Source organism: Xenopus laevis, chromosome 1L (assembly GCF_017654675.1).
Source record: "Xenopus laevis strain J_2021 chromosome 1L, Xenopus_laevis_v10.1, whole genome shotgun sequence".
In the NCBI taxonomy this organism is placed as follows: Eukaryota; Metazoa; Chordata; class Amphibia; order Anura; family Pipidae; genus Xenopus; species Xenopus laevis.
Genome location: NC_054371.1, coordinates 177,085,802 through 177,100,918, shown reverse-complemented (window position 1 = coordinate 177,100,918; position 15,117 = coordinate 177,085,802). Strand labels below are relative to the sequence as shown.

Sequence of the window (15,117 nt, the reverse complement as noted above, 5' to 3'; positions counted from 1 at the left end):
CGCCACTAGAGTGAAATTCTGCAGCTCTCAATTCATTTCTATGGGATTTTGAAAGGCGTATTTATCAAAGGGTAAAGTGAAAGTTCACCCTTTGATAAATACGCCTATAAAAATCCCATAGAAATGAATGGAGAGTGGCGGAACTTCACTATTAACTTCACTCTTTGATAAATATACCCCTTTGTGTTCAAAGGTATGCATTACAAGTGCAGAAAAGTACAATGTCCAAGTGGTAAAAACATAAAACCTCATGGCCAAGGAAAAGAGAAACAGAGTAGAATATAGTCAAATAGATATAGCTAAGGAGAGAGGAGAAAGTAAGTGACCACCATGTTTGGAACCTTCGGTACAGCCATAGGTTATTAGAGTGGCAGCGTATGTAACACTGCATATATCATGCGGTTATCCTGGGAACCCAATATGTGATTATGATTGAAACGGCCTCAAGGGCAGAGAGTGGCTCTATAACTGGTGTCGCAAGACTATATAGTTGTCATGGATACCCATACTGAGCAGTAGGGATGCCCCAGAGCACAAGTTGCTTTACATAACAGGAGTTCCACAAACTGGGGACTATGGTAGTCCCCATGCATAGTAAGTTGTAGTTGCAAACCATCCAAAGTAGACAATCTGAGGCTAGGATGATGTGTTTAGGTCGGGGTAGCCAGTGGGTTCATACAGGAAGAGAACAGGGGAAAAGGGAGAGAGAGAGTGAAAAAAGAGAAATAACAAATCTTTCCATAATTTGGATCTCCATACCTTAAGTCTACTAGAAAATCATTTAAACATTAAATAAACCCAATAGGCGGCTTTACTAGGGTGCCTATTGCCATCGATAATGAACCCATTCTGTGCTCTTGGACACCCTGTCTGAGTCTATTTATTTTAAATACTGTGTCTTTTGCCTTCTTCATTAAAGGTGTTCATATGGGTTAAAATGTGTGCATGCAGAAAGGCCATGCATCCTACAGCAACTTAGCCATGGAGAGCAATAAGAAGAAGGTAAGTCTTCTCTTCATTTCTTTCTGTATTCTAACATATTAGCTGCCTGGAGGCCAGCTGTGTTCTTATGTCTTGTATTAAAGTTATGAAAGTATGAAAAATATCCTGGGTCTGCTGACGAAGAGTTCAGTTTAAGCACACAATTTTTATTAACATCATATATCTATCTATCTATCTATCTATCTATCTATCTATCTATCTATATATATCTATATCTCACATCCATATAAGTGTTCATAGTTTTTCAGTCACAATAAATACCCATTACCTGTAGAACATATTGCCTTGGGACTTATAACAAAAATGATTATGTGACTTTTCAGACAGGCCAAAGGCACATGGGACTGGTTATTCTGAGAGTTTTGTCCCCCAGATCTTTTGCAGAGACAATAGTCTGTCAAGAATGTGCATCAGAGTTTTTCTTTTTTTAATTCTGTCAGAATACGGTTTGCTTTATGTACTGTCTGCTTTTCGTCCTGCCCTTTAGCTTTCTTACCCTTTATCTTGGCAAGTGCTGATGTAATTCTGCCTCCTATTTCATCATCAGGATTGTTGAGTTGGGGAAAGGGAATGTACAAAATACTGGATTATATGCAACAATAGAAATATTACCACAGTTAAGGGTATATTTCTAAAGGTTTGTCAGAAATCAAACTCATAGCATTGCTTCAGATTCATATACAGTTTAGGGTATATTATACAGAATGTTTGGGACCTGAGGTTATTACAGAGAAATAAGAATTATTTCTTATTTTGCCCCATAATTTGTAGCTTTCCATGTAATGGGTTTGCTGTGTAATGGAGCAAATATCCATTGTTTTGACTTTGAGTAGACTGTTCAATGCTTGTATATATTATACCAAACTTAAATATTTTTCACAACTTCATTATTATAATTGTTTTTTTTAATTTATCAGTTGGAATGCAGGAGTAATGGAGTTGCTGTTGTAAGATAATACTGTAATTATTATATATTATTGTTATTGCTTTTTGGGTAGATTTTTTGCACTATAAATAGTTCAGAAGCACAGTAATATAGGTCAACTTACCTGTAATATAAAATTCAATGTAGTAAATATGTATATATTTTAGGGATGCACCGAATCCACTATTTTGGATTCCGCCGAACCTCCGAATCCATTGCAAATGATTCGGCCGAATACTGAACCGAATCCAAATCCTAATTTGCAAATGCAAATTAAGGGTGGGAAGGGGAAAACATGTTTTACTTCCTTGTTTTGTGACAAAAAGTCACGCGGTTGCCCTCCTGCCCATAATTTGCATATGCAAATTAGGATTCGGATTTGGTTTGGCCGGCCAGAAGGATTCGGCCGAATCCGAATCCTGCTGAATATAGGCCGAATCCCGAATCGAATCCTGGATTCGGTGCATCCCTAATATATTTACTAAACTGTATGTTAGCAGTACTGTGCTGTCTTCTATTCCCAAAACACCTCTTTAGAGAAAAAAATTATAATCCATTGAACAAAGTTTGTGTCACCTGCTTTTATAGGAGCTGGCTGTTAATATAAAAAGTGTTTACTAACTTCCTCTTAGCAAACATCACAGTAAATCTTATTGTTCACGCAATGGAAAGCCCCTTTTACTTAGTGTTTCCTTTTTCTGCTTTCGTAGCACACCACAACTGCTTCAGTCACTGCAATGAATGGGGACACTATTCAGCCTGAAAGTTCATCTGTCCCACAAGGCTGGAATGAGTTCTGCAAACTCCACGCTATCTCCACGGCAAGGGAGTTGGCAAAGCAGTATTGGTTATTTGCTAACCAGAATCCACAACATGACATTCTGGCAGCAGAGATCTTCTCATTGCATTTTACAGATCTTTTCCAGCAGTATTTCAGGAACGAGGTGAGGGAGAGCTGGGGTATGGACCAATACAGATTTTTCCCCTTCAGCAGAGTCAAAGATTATAGAGAGACAGGTAGGAGGCCATCAGATGATCCTTCCAGTACGGTTGCAGCAAAGGTGGAGGTAGAATTTACAGCACAACACGAACATACAGATCAGACTGTTTCTGACACTTCTGTACAACTTGCACCCAAAACATGGAGTTCTGAAGAACTTCGACCACGCAGCAGTTCCCCAGCTGCAAGACCCTTTATCCGATTTACCCTAGCCCAGTTCAGGAGAAGCATTAGAAATATATTCCGTAGAAAGTCGACAGATTGTACTCCTCCTGAGACCAGGGAAGCAGAGACAGACTCAACAGAGCCACCAACCTGGCAAGGCTTGCATAAACGGATTTTGCCTTGGACTATTACACGGGAGCCGGCAACTGAAATTCGCAAGGAAGGCCAGTTAAACTACAGCATGGTGGATGAGAACTGCATGGATGGTGGGACTTCTTGGCAGAGATGCCGTTTACTTTTACGAAAATCTGGGACTTTGGAGAGTGATGAGTACCTTCTGGAGTTGTTTGATCCTCCAAAGGTAAGGTTTTTTTTATCAAGTACTGATAAAGACAATAAATACAGTATACATGGTCCAAAGCATAGTTGTATACCTATAATTCTTATATTTAGGATCTTGTACACACTTAAAAAAAAAAAGAACACCTGTTCGTGGTGTTAAATTGTCAGTTATTGAACATGTTAGTAATGCACCTCTCTTATTTAGTAATTAAATTATTTGCTTGCTAGTGTCACGGACCATAGCAACAAGGCAAGGAGTGCTTAGGTAGAGAACGATCAACTATGAGCAAAAATAATAGTCTTGTATACAGACTACTCTAGTTTGTAGGGACTTTGATTCTAGTAACAAGTGTTTTTTTTTGTAATTATAATTTGTTTTTCCTGGTAGTCATGTGACTGTTTCCTTGCTGCTGAAAAAGGAAAAGTCATATGTTATTGCTGATATGTCAAAATGGCTAATACCACACACCCAAGAAGCAGTGATAATCAAAATGGTGGTATGTATGAACAGTGCACAAAAACTATGGTAGCTCAGGCTATTTGCATGTGGCCTTTATGCTCTTGAACTTGAGGAGTCAGTAGCTCTTATCTGTTAGTCTGTTTAATTTATGTAAGGATGCTATTGGGAGGAAATGGTTAAATAATAGAACATGCCAAAGAGGTGAGAAGGAGTTAGGTTGAGCTGTAAGGACCATTTTCTCCACCAGTGTGTCTATGGTGGGTTAAAAAACACATATTATTGACAGGAATGGCATCAACCAATTTTGGCACTGACGGGGTGGACTTTTTTTTTGCGTAAAAATATGAAAGTATACTTTTTCCCTTTAAATCAAGCCTGTCTGTGCCTGTCCATGGACTGTGAATTCACGGCAGAAGGACCATGGATGCACTGGCAGAGAAAATGCCACACAGGGGCCTTATGGTAAGGGTAAAGTTTTTGCATCTCTATCAAAAAGCTGGAATAGGTGAAAGCAGCATTTATTGGCAAAACGGATGCTTCACTCTATTCCCTGAAGCTGAGATAAATTCTAGAAATTAATCTTACTTATCCAGTCATGGTGTGTCTCTTTGACACCAAAAAATATCTGCAGGTTTGGTATAGTTGAGAACCACTCCTTTACAGTATAAATTTACAAGCTTCCTGATACATACTTAGTTTAGCATGTGAACATCTTAAGGGCAGAGACACATGCTGCTATTTCGGGAGATTAGTCGCCCAGTGACAAATCGCTTGTTCTTCAGGCAACTAATCTCCCCGAGGCAACTTCAGGCAACTTCAGAAAATGAAGTGTTCCGAGCGCCATCCCGCTGGCAGCATCTCTGCCCTTATATTACATTATGAGTCCGATTTATCAAAGGTCGAATTTCGAATTCATGTGAATTCTTTTAATTCGAATATACTCACATTTTGACTGGAAGTTTATTTAAGAAAAAATTAAAATGTCTAATTTTCGATAGTTGGTTTCGACACAACATTTTGAATCGTATTTGATTTGTATGAACAGAGTTTCTCGCCCGAAAAAAAATGTGAGTGTCAGGAAGGCTATTAACATCTCCAAATGGCTCAACGGACCTCTGCCATTGACTTGTACATGAACTCTGAGCTTGTAGGTGGCGAATATTCAAATCAGGACTGTTTCGATGGTCAATATGTGATAAATCTCATAATCCAATTTACATTCGAATAGGGGGATTCAAATTTGAATGTGTGAATTAAGAAACTCAAAAATTTTAATTCAAATTTAATATTCCACCCTTGATAAATCTGCCCCTATATGTATAATGCTAAAAGTAGGAGTGACAATAAAGTGTGTGTTGGATTTAATTCATGTTTGTGTAAATGTATTTAATTTTGACTTTGAGCTGCAACCTGTATTGATAACCCTGCCTCATCCATGTCTAGCTTGGACAGTGTAAATATGTCCACTTACCTTCAGTCTGTTTCTGACTTTGGCATGGCAGCCATAAAGTCTGCAAAATGGTTTAGATAGGTTGCAGTTACATTTTAATGCAGCTTATGATTTCACCTTCAACTGACAGATCATGGTATAATTAAGGTCTGAAAGATTTTGTTTCAGTGCTGTGCAGGCCTGTGTCAGAGTGAATCCTTGTGCCAAGGAATTTATGAATTGAAGCTTTGGCCTCCAAGTTAATTTATTCTCATGCCAAGGTATTTATGAATTGGAGCTTAGTGTGGCATTAGGAGGTTGGCAATTCCCATTCATGTACACAAGGTCATTTGCAACCGATTTTAATGAATTTCATGAATGAAATGCAACCTTATGTGTGTTTATAAATAAGTTAATTTTGGGACAGTATCATTGTTCTGCTACCATTATAATTTAGTTTTCCTTCTATAACATTGTTCTGTTTATGATTCTAAAACATGTTCCCAAATCATTCTAAATATTGAGATTTCGACAGATTGTTTAATGATTCTAACCTCTGCTAACCTTCCTGAGAGGAAAAGGAAATGACTGAGCTTTTTTGGTTACACTGTGCTTTAAACATACTATACCATGCGCAGTGCCAGTATACAAAACATTAAATTACTTTATGGGGCAGATTTATCAAAAAGTTAGTTTAAAGCTTAATAAATAAAAACTCACCTACTTTCTGTTATTCTTATGGGAGTTTTAGAGCTGTATTGCTCAAATGGTGCATTCTAACTTTTAACCATTGATAAATACTATTCTAAAAATCCCATATAGAACATGGGTGAGTTTTTATTTATTAAGTTTTAAACTCACATTTTAATAAATTTGCCCCTTTGTTCCCCTAAATATAAGTACTTTTTTGAAACTACAGGTCTTTTGAAGTACACATATTAAATGAAAAATATCTATAAATGCATTTTTTACCTTTCCTGGTGTTGTTGGCCCTAAAAACATTAAAAAAATAAAAATAACTAGTATATGAGATGGATGACTATATGGCATAAAGGAAACTATTTAGGGGAATTACGTCCACACTGTCCATTTGAAGCAAAAAATTACATATATATTTTTTTAATTATTTCCTATTTTTCTCTAAAGGCAATGCATTGTAGTTGATGTTAACTAAGATACATGAATCCATGTTGATGGCAAAACAATCCCTTTGAGTTTTTATGATATGTTGATTCAAGTAAAAAAAAAAAAAATCCTTATCTAACCCCCCTTCCTGTCCAGTGCAGTCTAGGTAATAGGTCCCGTACCGGTGTAAGGATTTCCATTTTACATATTTTAACATCAGCTGGACAGACTAACAAATAGAAAACAGTACTGGTATGGGGCCTGTTATTCAGAATGCTCAGGTTTTCCAGATAATGGAATTTTCCGTAATTTGGATCTTCATAACTCAAGTCTACTAGAAGATCATTTAAACATTAAATAACCCCAATAGACTAGTTTTGCTTCCAGTAAGGATTAATTATATCTTAGTTTGGATCAAGTTCAAGGCACGGTTTTATTATTACAGAGAAAAAGGAAATCTTTTTTTAAAATGTGGATTATTTGGGTAAAATGGAGTCTATAGGAGATGGCATTTCTGTAATCTTGAGCTTTCTGGATAATGAGTTTCCAGATAGCCGATCCCATACCTGTACTGTGAAACTGATCTTCCTAGAACGGTTTGGCTTATAGTGGTCTTAGTTGCTGCTGGGATGTTGCCTTTTAGAAAAGAACATTAACATTGACTTTTTGAAAGTCTTTATAATATTATAGCATCTTTTATATATGTGCAAATAATTACCAGCAGCTCTCTTTAGGTATTTAATAGTCATTGTAACATCATCTTTTCTGTCCTCTGAGACTCTGTGCCTGTGTTGTAGCGTATAGCTTTCTACATGTGGCATTGTTTATACAAAACAGTTATATTGGGGGAAACAGTATTTGCATATTGAAATGCAAGAACCAACCACATTTTTTGTGAATTGGGCCTGGAAAGTATTAATTGTCACCTCAAAGATATGGGCTCCTGGGGTGGCCTGACCATTACTCCTTTTAAGATTGGCAATATCCCTTTGAATGCAGCCCATCGCTAACAACCATAACATGATCCATAGTCTCCATTTTTTTTTTTTGAAATACAAGATTACATACCTGGGGCTAGGGATGCACCGAATCCAGGATTCGGTTTGGGATTCGGCCTTTTTGAGCAGGACTCGGATTCGGCCTAATCCTTCTGCCCGGCCGAACAGAATCCTAATTTGCATATGTAAATTAGGGGTGGAAATCGCGTGACTTTATGTCACAAAACAAGGAAGTAAAAAATGTTCCCCCTCCCCCTACTTTGCATATGCAAATTAGGGGTTAGTTCGGTATTCAGCCGAATCTTTCGCAAAGGATTTGGGGGTTTGGCCGAATCCAAAATAGTGGATTCGGTGCATCCCTACCTGGGGCATATTTATTATGCTGTGTAAAAAAAATTTGGCAAAAATAAAAACAATCAAAAAACACTGTAAAAAGCCATGTAAAATAAACAGTGAATTTATCAAAGTGCGTTTTATTATACACCATGCGGATGCCATATTTGCCACCGTTATTTTACATTGCTTCTAGTGGAAGTGACTAAGAAAAAACATGTAAAAAATTTACTTTTTTACGGCATTTTTTTTACACGGTAAAGCCTGGTGATGTGTGGTGAATTATCCCTCCATTTTTTTTACACCACATTATAAATATGCCCCCTGTGTATTGATCCTTAAGGCCACCATACACGGGTGGATATAAACTGCCGACAGATTGTCGGCAGCTTTTTGCTCAGTGTATGGGGCCCTCCGACGGGCTTCACTGATCAATATTTGGCTGAAAGTCGGGTAGAGGTCGATCGGCCAGGCTTTAAAATCCCTTCGGATCGAGGACTGCTTCAGTTTGTTAATGCGGCCCTCGTTCCGACCATCTGTTTTCTCCTCGTTGTGATCTGATCATTGGGCCATGGCATCCACGATCAGATCAACCCGATATCGCCCAAATGAGCAGATCTCTATATGTATGGCCAGCTTTAGTGTCCAATCAGATAGCCTTTGTCTTTTTATTAGTATAAATAAAGAGTAGGCAATATTTGCCTCATACTCCTACAAGGTTATTCCCTTTTTTCTCTTTTTTGTCATTTACTGAGATGTCAAAAGCTGCTGTACAACTACCACCCCAAAAAAACCCACAGTATTGCTTATTGCAATATTTATAACCTACTGCTATAACATGTTTCCATGAATTTTATTTTGGTGGCTACTTTGTTTGGAATATACAAAAAAAAACCAAATTGTGATATGCCCCAACTTTGGCCATGTGACCATAGAATTCTTAGTCATTCAATGCATAGATACAGATTTGCATGCTCAAGTAGTATTGTAGGACTGTCTGATTGCTACCTATTGATTTTCAGTGCCGATTTTAATGTTATTTAATTAAATCCTAGAAGTTTGTCATCAGGAGGAAAGGGTATGCTTTGGGTCTGCAGACGGCAGATGGTGGCTCCCTTGTTGTGCATGCTGTGATAATGTATCATCTCTGTAAGGCACTGTAGAATATGTCAGCGATGTATAAATAAGGGATAATAATGCCAGCACGCTTTGCACTTCATGCACTTTCCCTAATCCCACAGACTATGATTAAAGCCTTGATTGTCTGAGGAACATTAGGAGCATGGTTGGCTGGGTAGCCAACTAATTTTAATCAACTAGTTGAGTGAATATAGTATTTACTTTCCTACCTATCCTTTTGTTATGGCATCAAGAGGAAAAAAAATTAGAGATTCAGATTTTGAGGATGAAAAGTTTGGGTTTATTTGCCTTTCAGAATACATTAATAAAGCAATCTGTTAAATATGAGGATTTTGGCTTATGCAGGTTTCTTGTTCCTAATTTGAGTCACATGGAGCCACGGTCAAAGCAAGTTCAGTAAAAGCCTTTTTTTTAGTTATCTGTCAGCCTGCTTTGGGAGCACCTTTGGGAAAACACTCTTAATGCTGCATCTCCATTTCTCCATTTCCAAAATGTAGGTGGTGCGTGCTCATGTATTTTTATAGATATGTAAACTGTTGACATGGGTGATGAAATTACTATGCAAACAGTGGAGCTCCCCATCTGTACTGACCGAACTGTGCCCATAGCTCATTTATGAGAACCTTTTACAAATGAGATTTCATTGTTAAAGGAACAGTAACAGAAAAAAAATAGTGTTTTAAAGCAATTCTGCACTGGTACAACTGTTTTGTTAGCCGCAGAAAGACTACTATAGTTTATATAAACAAGCTGCTGTCAGGCCATGGGGGCAGCAATTCAAAGCTGAAAAGGAGAAAAAGGCACATGATACACAGCAGATAACTGATAAGCTCTGTAGTATACAATGGGATTCTTCAGAACTTATTGGTTATCTACTGTGTATCCTGAGCTTGAATGGCTGCACCTGAGGAAGGGGTTGACCCCAAAAGCTTGTGCCAACTCTGCTGAATAAATGTTCTAAAAGGCAAAGCCAAATGTCTGGTGTGCTTCCTCCCTATGGGAATTTTTGCTTGAATGGCTGCCCCCATGGCTACACAGCATCTAGTAGTATTTCTGAAGCGAACACACCCATTTTTCCAGTGCAGGGCAATACTACATTATATTATTATTCCTTTAAAACACAGTCATTTTTGGTGTTACTGTTATTTTAAGGATAACATTTGTGAATACTTGCAAATTACATATTTTTGCCTGTGTGTTGTTAAATTATACCTTCCTGTCACTGTTGAATACCAGCCATTCTCATTTACATTCAGTGGAGGGTGATTTTCTTATGGTCCCCCTCTCACATAGCAAGAAAGTGATTGAAATTGCCCAGTGTGCCATTACCCTTAAAAAAAAAAAATTAGTAAAGGAGCCAGTTAACAAGGATATTATTTTGAGAGCTGTTAGTTATAAATCAGGACATTCTATCAAATGTAACCAAAAGAAAGCACTTGGGTTCCATTTAGGGATGCACCGAATCCACTATTTTGGATTCGGCCGAACCCCCGAATCCTTTGTGAGATTCGGTCGAATACCAAACCGAATCCGAACCCTAATTTGCATATGCAAATTAGGGGTGGGAAGGGGAAAACATGTTTTACTTGTTTTCTGACAAAAAGTCACGCAATTTCTCTCCCCGCCCCTAATTTGCATATGCAAATTAGGATTCGGATTCGGTTCGGCCTGGCAGAAGGATTCCAAATCCTGCTGAAAAAGGCCGAATACCGAACTGAATCCTGGATTCGGTGCATCCCTAGTTCCATTGGTCACTAGTCAGGGGCACCATCTGTTTTTAAACTATTTATTTTATTTTTCTAGGTATAGGATCCCTGATCCAGAAACCCATTGTCCTGAAAGTTTTGAATCATCGGAAGGCCATCCCCCAAAGACTCTCTTATGAGATATTATAGTATTTCTAAATATTTTTTTAGAATGATTTTTTTTTTTTCTGTGCAGTAATAAAACAGTACCTTATACTTAAAGGGATACTGTCATGGGAAAAACATTTTTTTTCAAAATGAATCAGTTAATAGTGCTGCTCCAGCAGAATTCTGCACTGAAATCCATTTCTCAAAAGAGCAAACAGATTTTTTTTTTTTAAATTCAATTTTGAAATCTGACATGGGGCTAGACATATTGTCAATTTCCCAGCTGCACCAAGTCATGTGACTTGTGCTCTGATAAACTTCAATCACTCTTTACTGCTGTACTGCAAGTTGGAGTGATATCACCCCCTCCCTTTCCCCCCCCCAGCAGCCAAACAAAAAATCAATGGGAAGGTAACCAGATAACAGCTCCCTAACACAAGATAACAGCTGCCTGGTAGATCTAAGAACAACACTCAGTAAAAACCCATGTCTCACTGAGACACATTCAGTTGCATTGAGAAGGAAAAACAGCAGCCTGCCAGAAAGCATTTCTCTCCTAAAGTGCAGGCACAAGTCACATGACCAGGGGCAGCTGAGAAATTGACAAAATGTCTAGCCCCATGTCAGATTTCAAAATTGAATATTAAAAAATCTGTTTGCTCTTTTGAGAAATGGATTTCAGTGCACAATTCTGCTGGAGTAACACTATTAACGGATGCGTTTTGAAAAAAAACATGTTTTCCGATGACAGGATCCCTTTAATAAACTGCATGAATCTATATTTACTTAAGCCATGGTGATCCAAATTACACAAGGATCCCTTATCTGGAAAATCCCAGGTCCCAAACATAACAGATAATGGATCCCATACCTGTATTATTTTAGTTATTTTTATCCATGTTAATATTTAATATCCATGTTAATGTATTTTTAACTCAACCTATAGTTTATAAATAATATTTGTGAAGATTCTAAATTCTGCCAGTAGGTGGAATATACAGAAAAAATGAACATCAGAGCATATCCTTGAAAACAACATTGCTACATTTCTCAGGCATCAAAGAAATCAAGCACTTTTGTCTAATTTCATTAGATAAACTACATGTTTGAAAGTTTGCATTGATAGTAGGGATGCACGAATCCACTATTTTGGATTCGGCCGAACCCCCGAATCCTTCACGAAAGATTCGGCCGAATACCGAATCCGAACCCTAATTTGCATATGCAAATTAGGGGTGGGAAGGGGAAAACGTTTTTGACTTCCTTGTTTTCTGACAGTCACGCAATTTCCCTCCCTGCCCCTAATTTGCATATGCAAATTAGGATTTAGGTTCGGCTGGGCAGAAGGATTCTGCCGAATCCGAATCCTGCTGACAAAGGCAGAATCCTGGCCGAATCCCGAACAGAATCTTGGATTCGGTGCATCCCTAATTGATAGATCTTTTAAAGTCAGAATATGACCCAGAGTGCTTGGCAACAGAATACAGATAAGAAGAAACACAGCTTTTAAAACATACAGCACCAAACAAGAATGTACAGGTATGGGACCTGTCATCCAGAAGGCTTAAGACCTCTTGTTTTGCAGATAAGGGGTCGGTCGGTAATTTGGCCATACCATACTTCAAGTACTTTAAGTGCTTACCATACTTTAGGGGATATATAATAAAAGGTACTACGTTTGCCCAGGTGCAACCTATAGCAGCCAATCAGCAGGTGGTATTTACTGGTCACCTGTTTAAAAGCAAAGTTTCTATTGGTTGCTATGGGTTACTGCTCCTAGGCAAACTTACCGTAGTGCCATTTATTACATATGGCGGTAAGTTTGCCTGCTAAAAATGAATTTAGACATTAAACAAACCCAATAGGATTGTTTTGACTCTAAAAAGGATTATTGTATCTTAGTTCCCATCAAGTACAATGTGCTTTTTTATTATTACAAAGGAAATCATTTTTTACAATTTTAGTTATTTGGTCAAAATGGTGTTTATGGGAGATGGCCTTCCCGTAAATCAGAGCTTTCTGTATAATAAAATTCCGGACAAGGCAATCTATACCTATAGTCTGGCGCTTTAGACTTTGGAAAAACTAACTGGACTCAAATAATCAACTGATAGATTTTTTTATGTGGAATGCAGGAACCAAAGCAGGCAGTAGTCTGTGGTAAAAAGTGGTGTGCAAAGTTAGTTAGTGAAAGTAAGACATGGAAAACTTTATTATGGCATACAAATGAATTGGAAAGCTAGGATGAGGGTAATAAACACACTAAAACATGCTCAAACACTAACAGAAGAATGAAGTGTGTGCACAGTAACAAAGGGACAAAACAATCTGGTACACAAGAGAAAAGGATTAATTGTAATGCTACAGGCAGTCATTGGGGAATATAACAAAGGTGTTGCCCTTCACTTAATATCTTTTAAATCTTCTCTAAAATATCTTTTAAATCTAAATGTGCCTCTAACATTCTAAAATAAAGTACTAGCACTGTACCACAAAGATTTTTTAGTATAGAGGAAGTGATGGACATATATATGGTGTTCCATGTAATGAAATGGGCAGCAGGGTAACCATTTCAGCATCTTACAACAATAATAAGGAAAGTGATTAGTGATGGGCGAATTTGGGGCGTTTAGCTTTGCAGAAAAATTTGAGAAATTTGCGAAATGGCGGAAAATTTGCGAAACATCGCCGGTGTCCAAATTTTTTTTTTGATGCCGACGCTTTTGCAAATTTATTTGCCGGCAGCTAATCGCGGGAATTCGCCATGAATTTGCAACTGGCGAATAAATTTGCCCATCGCTAAAAGTGATGTATCTGTTTATACATCAAACCCTAGAAGACTTTAGAACTCAGAAGAGAGAAAGAAAAGAGATGATAGATATAGTCTCATATATTAAGGTAATAAACAGTTAAAAAGGAAAGCATTTTCTAGAAGTGGAACAGGGAACTCCACATAATGGTGAAAAGAGGAATAGCTACAAGTAATATAAGTAAGTTCTTGTTTACAGAAAGGGTGATGAATACTTTGGCTCACTTTTCCCTTAGTTGCAAATTTCACTTCCTAAAACATGTAGTCCTGGTTCTTCCAACTTATTAAGCTACTACCCTTCACACTGTGCATAGGCAGCCTGACAAATGTAAAAAGCAATACATCCTTGTGGCCAAAATTAATGGATTTATGGTAGTTGACCATCTCTTTTTATGGCCACTTAGCACAGTATCTGTCAGAAACCTAATGGTTTGCTGGTGTATAGCCAAATTAAGGGGGGTTGAATGACAATTATAGTGGCATTTGGAGTGTTTTTCTAACTATGTAACTAGCCAAACCAAGTGTTTGAGGATGATTTATCTGCTGATGTACAACCAATTTACTAGTAGTCACTATGCTTGCAGTAAAATCTTTTTGCTGTTTCTTAAACTTTATTAGCAACCTTATTAGAAGATTATAAGCAAAAGTATACTGGAACTTCTCAGACACTTCTACACCATCTAGCTTTTGTGGGCTGTGGAATCGGTACATAAATCCTTTGAATCAAACTCCTAAGTTTATGGTACCTCTGAGTACACAACATACAAGGCATTTCATTACTGCCAAATATCAGAAATTTTAAAGTGATACGAAGATGGTGTCTACTTTTAGGAAGCTGATGCACTTCCCTATTGGCCATTTAAGCATGTCATTGCCAACAATGAGGATAATGTTCAAGTTTGTACCTAAATCTGTAACTAAGCCTATGTAATTTCGCGTTTTTACTTTATTTATTGAAGAAGCTACAAACATTCCTTAAACTTTAAGGTTTAACAAAAGACAAAAAATAAAAACAAGATTATAATAGTTCAGCGGGACTACACACTGGGCTTTATTCTTACAGCAGAGAAGTACTTTATTATGACTATTGTATGTGAAATAGGACATTGTAAAGTATTTTTCTTCATTACAATTTAAATTTATTAGGACTCAAATTTGGTACATTTTTTCCAACTCCAGTTACCCAAAATTGCTTCTGACTCCACGACTCTACAGCTCTGCTTTTGGGCTGCCATGTCTTGCTTCCCATGCTGTTATACCTCTGTTGAAATAATAAAACACTTCTGAGTATAGTTAAATGTGATTACAGATTGTTCTCCTTTATAGGCAAGAGTGCCATAAAACCATACACCATACAAGAAGTGACCACATCCCCTCCTACTCACATGTTTCAAAAAAATCACATGGCTTGAAATTCCCTAAGAAGCCATACTTCTGCATAATACAGTTTTACTTCCCTCTGTGGATGAACTATTTGTTTGCACTATTAATGAGACTTAATTTAGGAGTGCACCAAATCCCAGATTCGGTTTTCAG

The 15,117-nt window shown here is 37.5% G+C and overlaps 1 protein-coding gene across 1 annotated transcript in view; it reads left to right on the top strand.

The window, feature by feature from the left end:
* The window catches only part of sh2b3.L (SH2B adaptor protein 3 L homeolog), an 88,166-nt gene that overhangs the window by 16,709 nt on the left and 56,340 nt on the right, over positions 1-15,117 (top strand). The window contains exons 2-3 of the mRNA XM_018263458.2: positions 920-1,002; positions 2,638-3,453. Of these exons, the coding sequence (XP_018118947.1) occupies positions 946-1,002; positions 2,638-3,453 (873 nt within the window). The 5' untranslated portion in view covers positions 920-945. The remainder of the gene's footprint in view (positions 1-919; positions 1,003-2,637; positions 3,454-15,117) is intronic.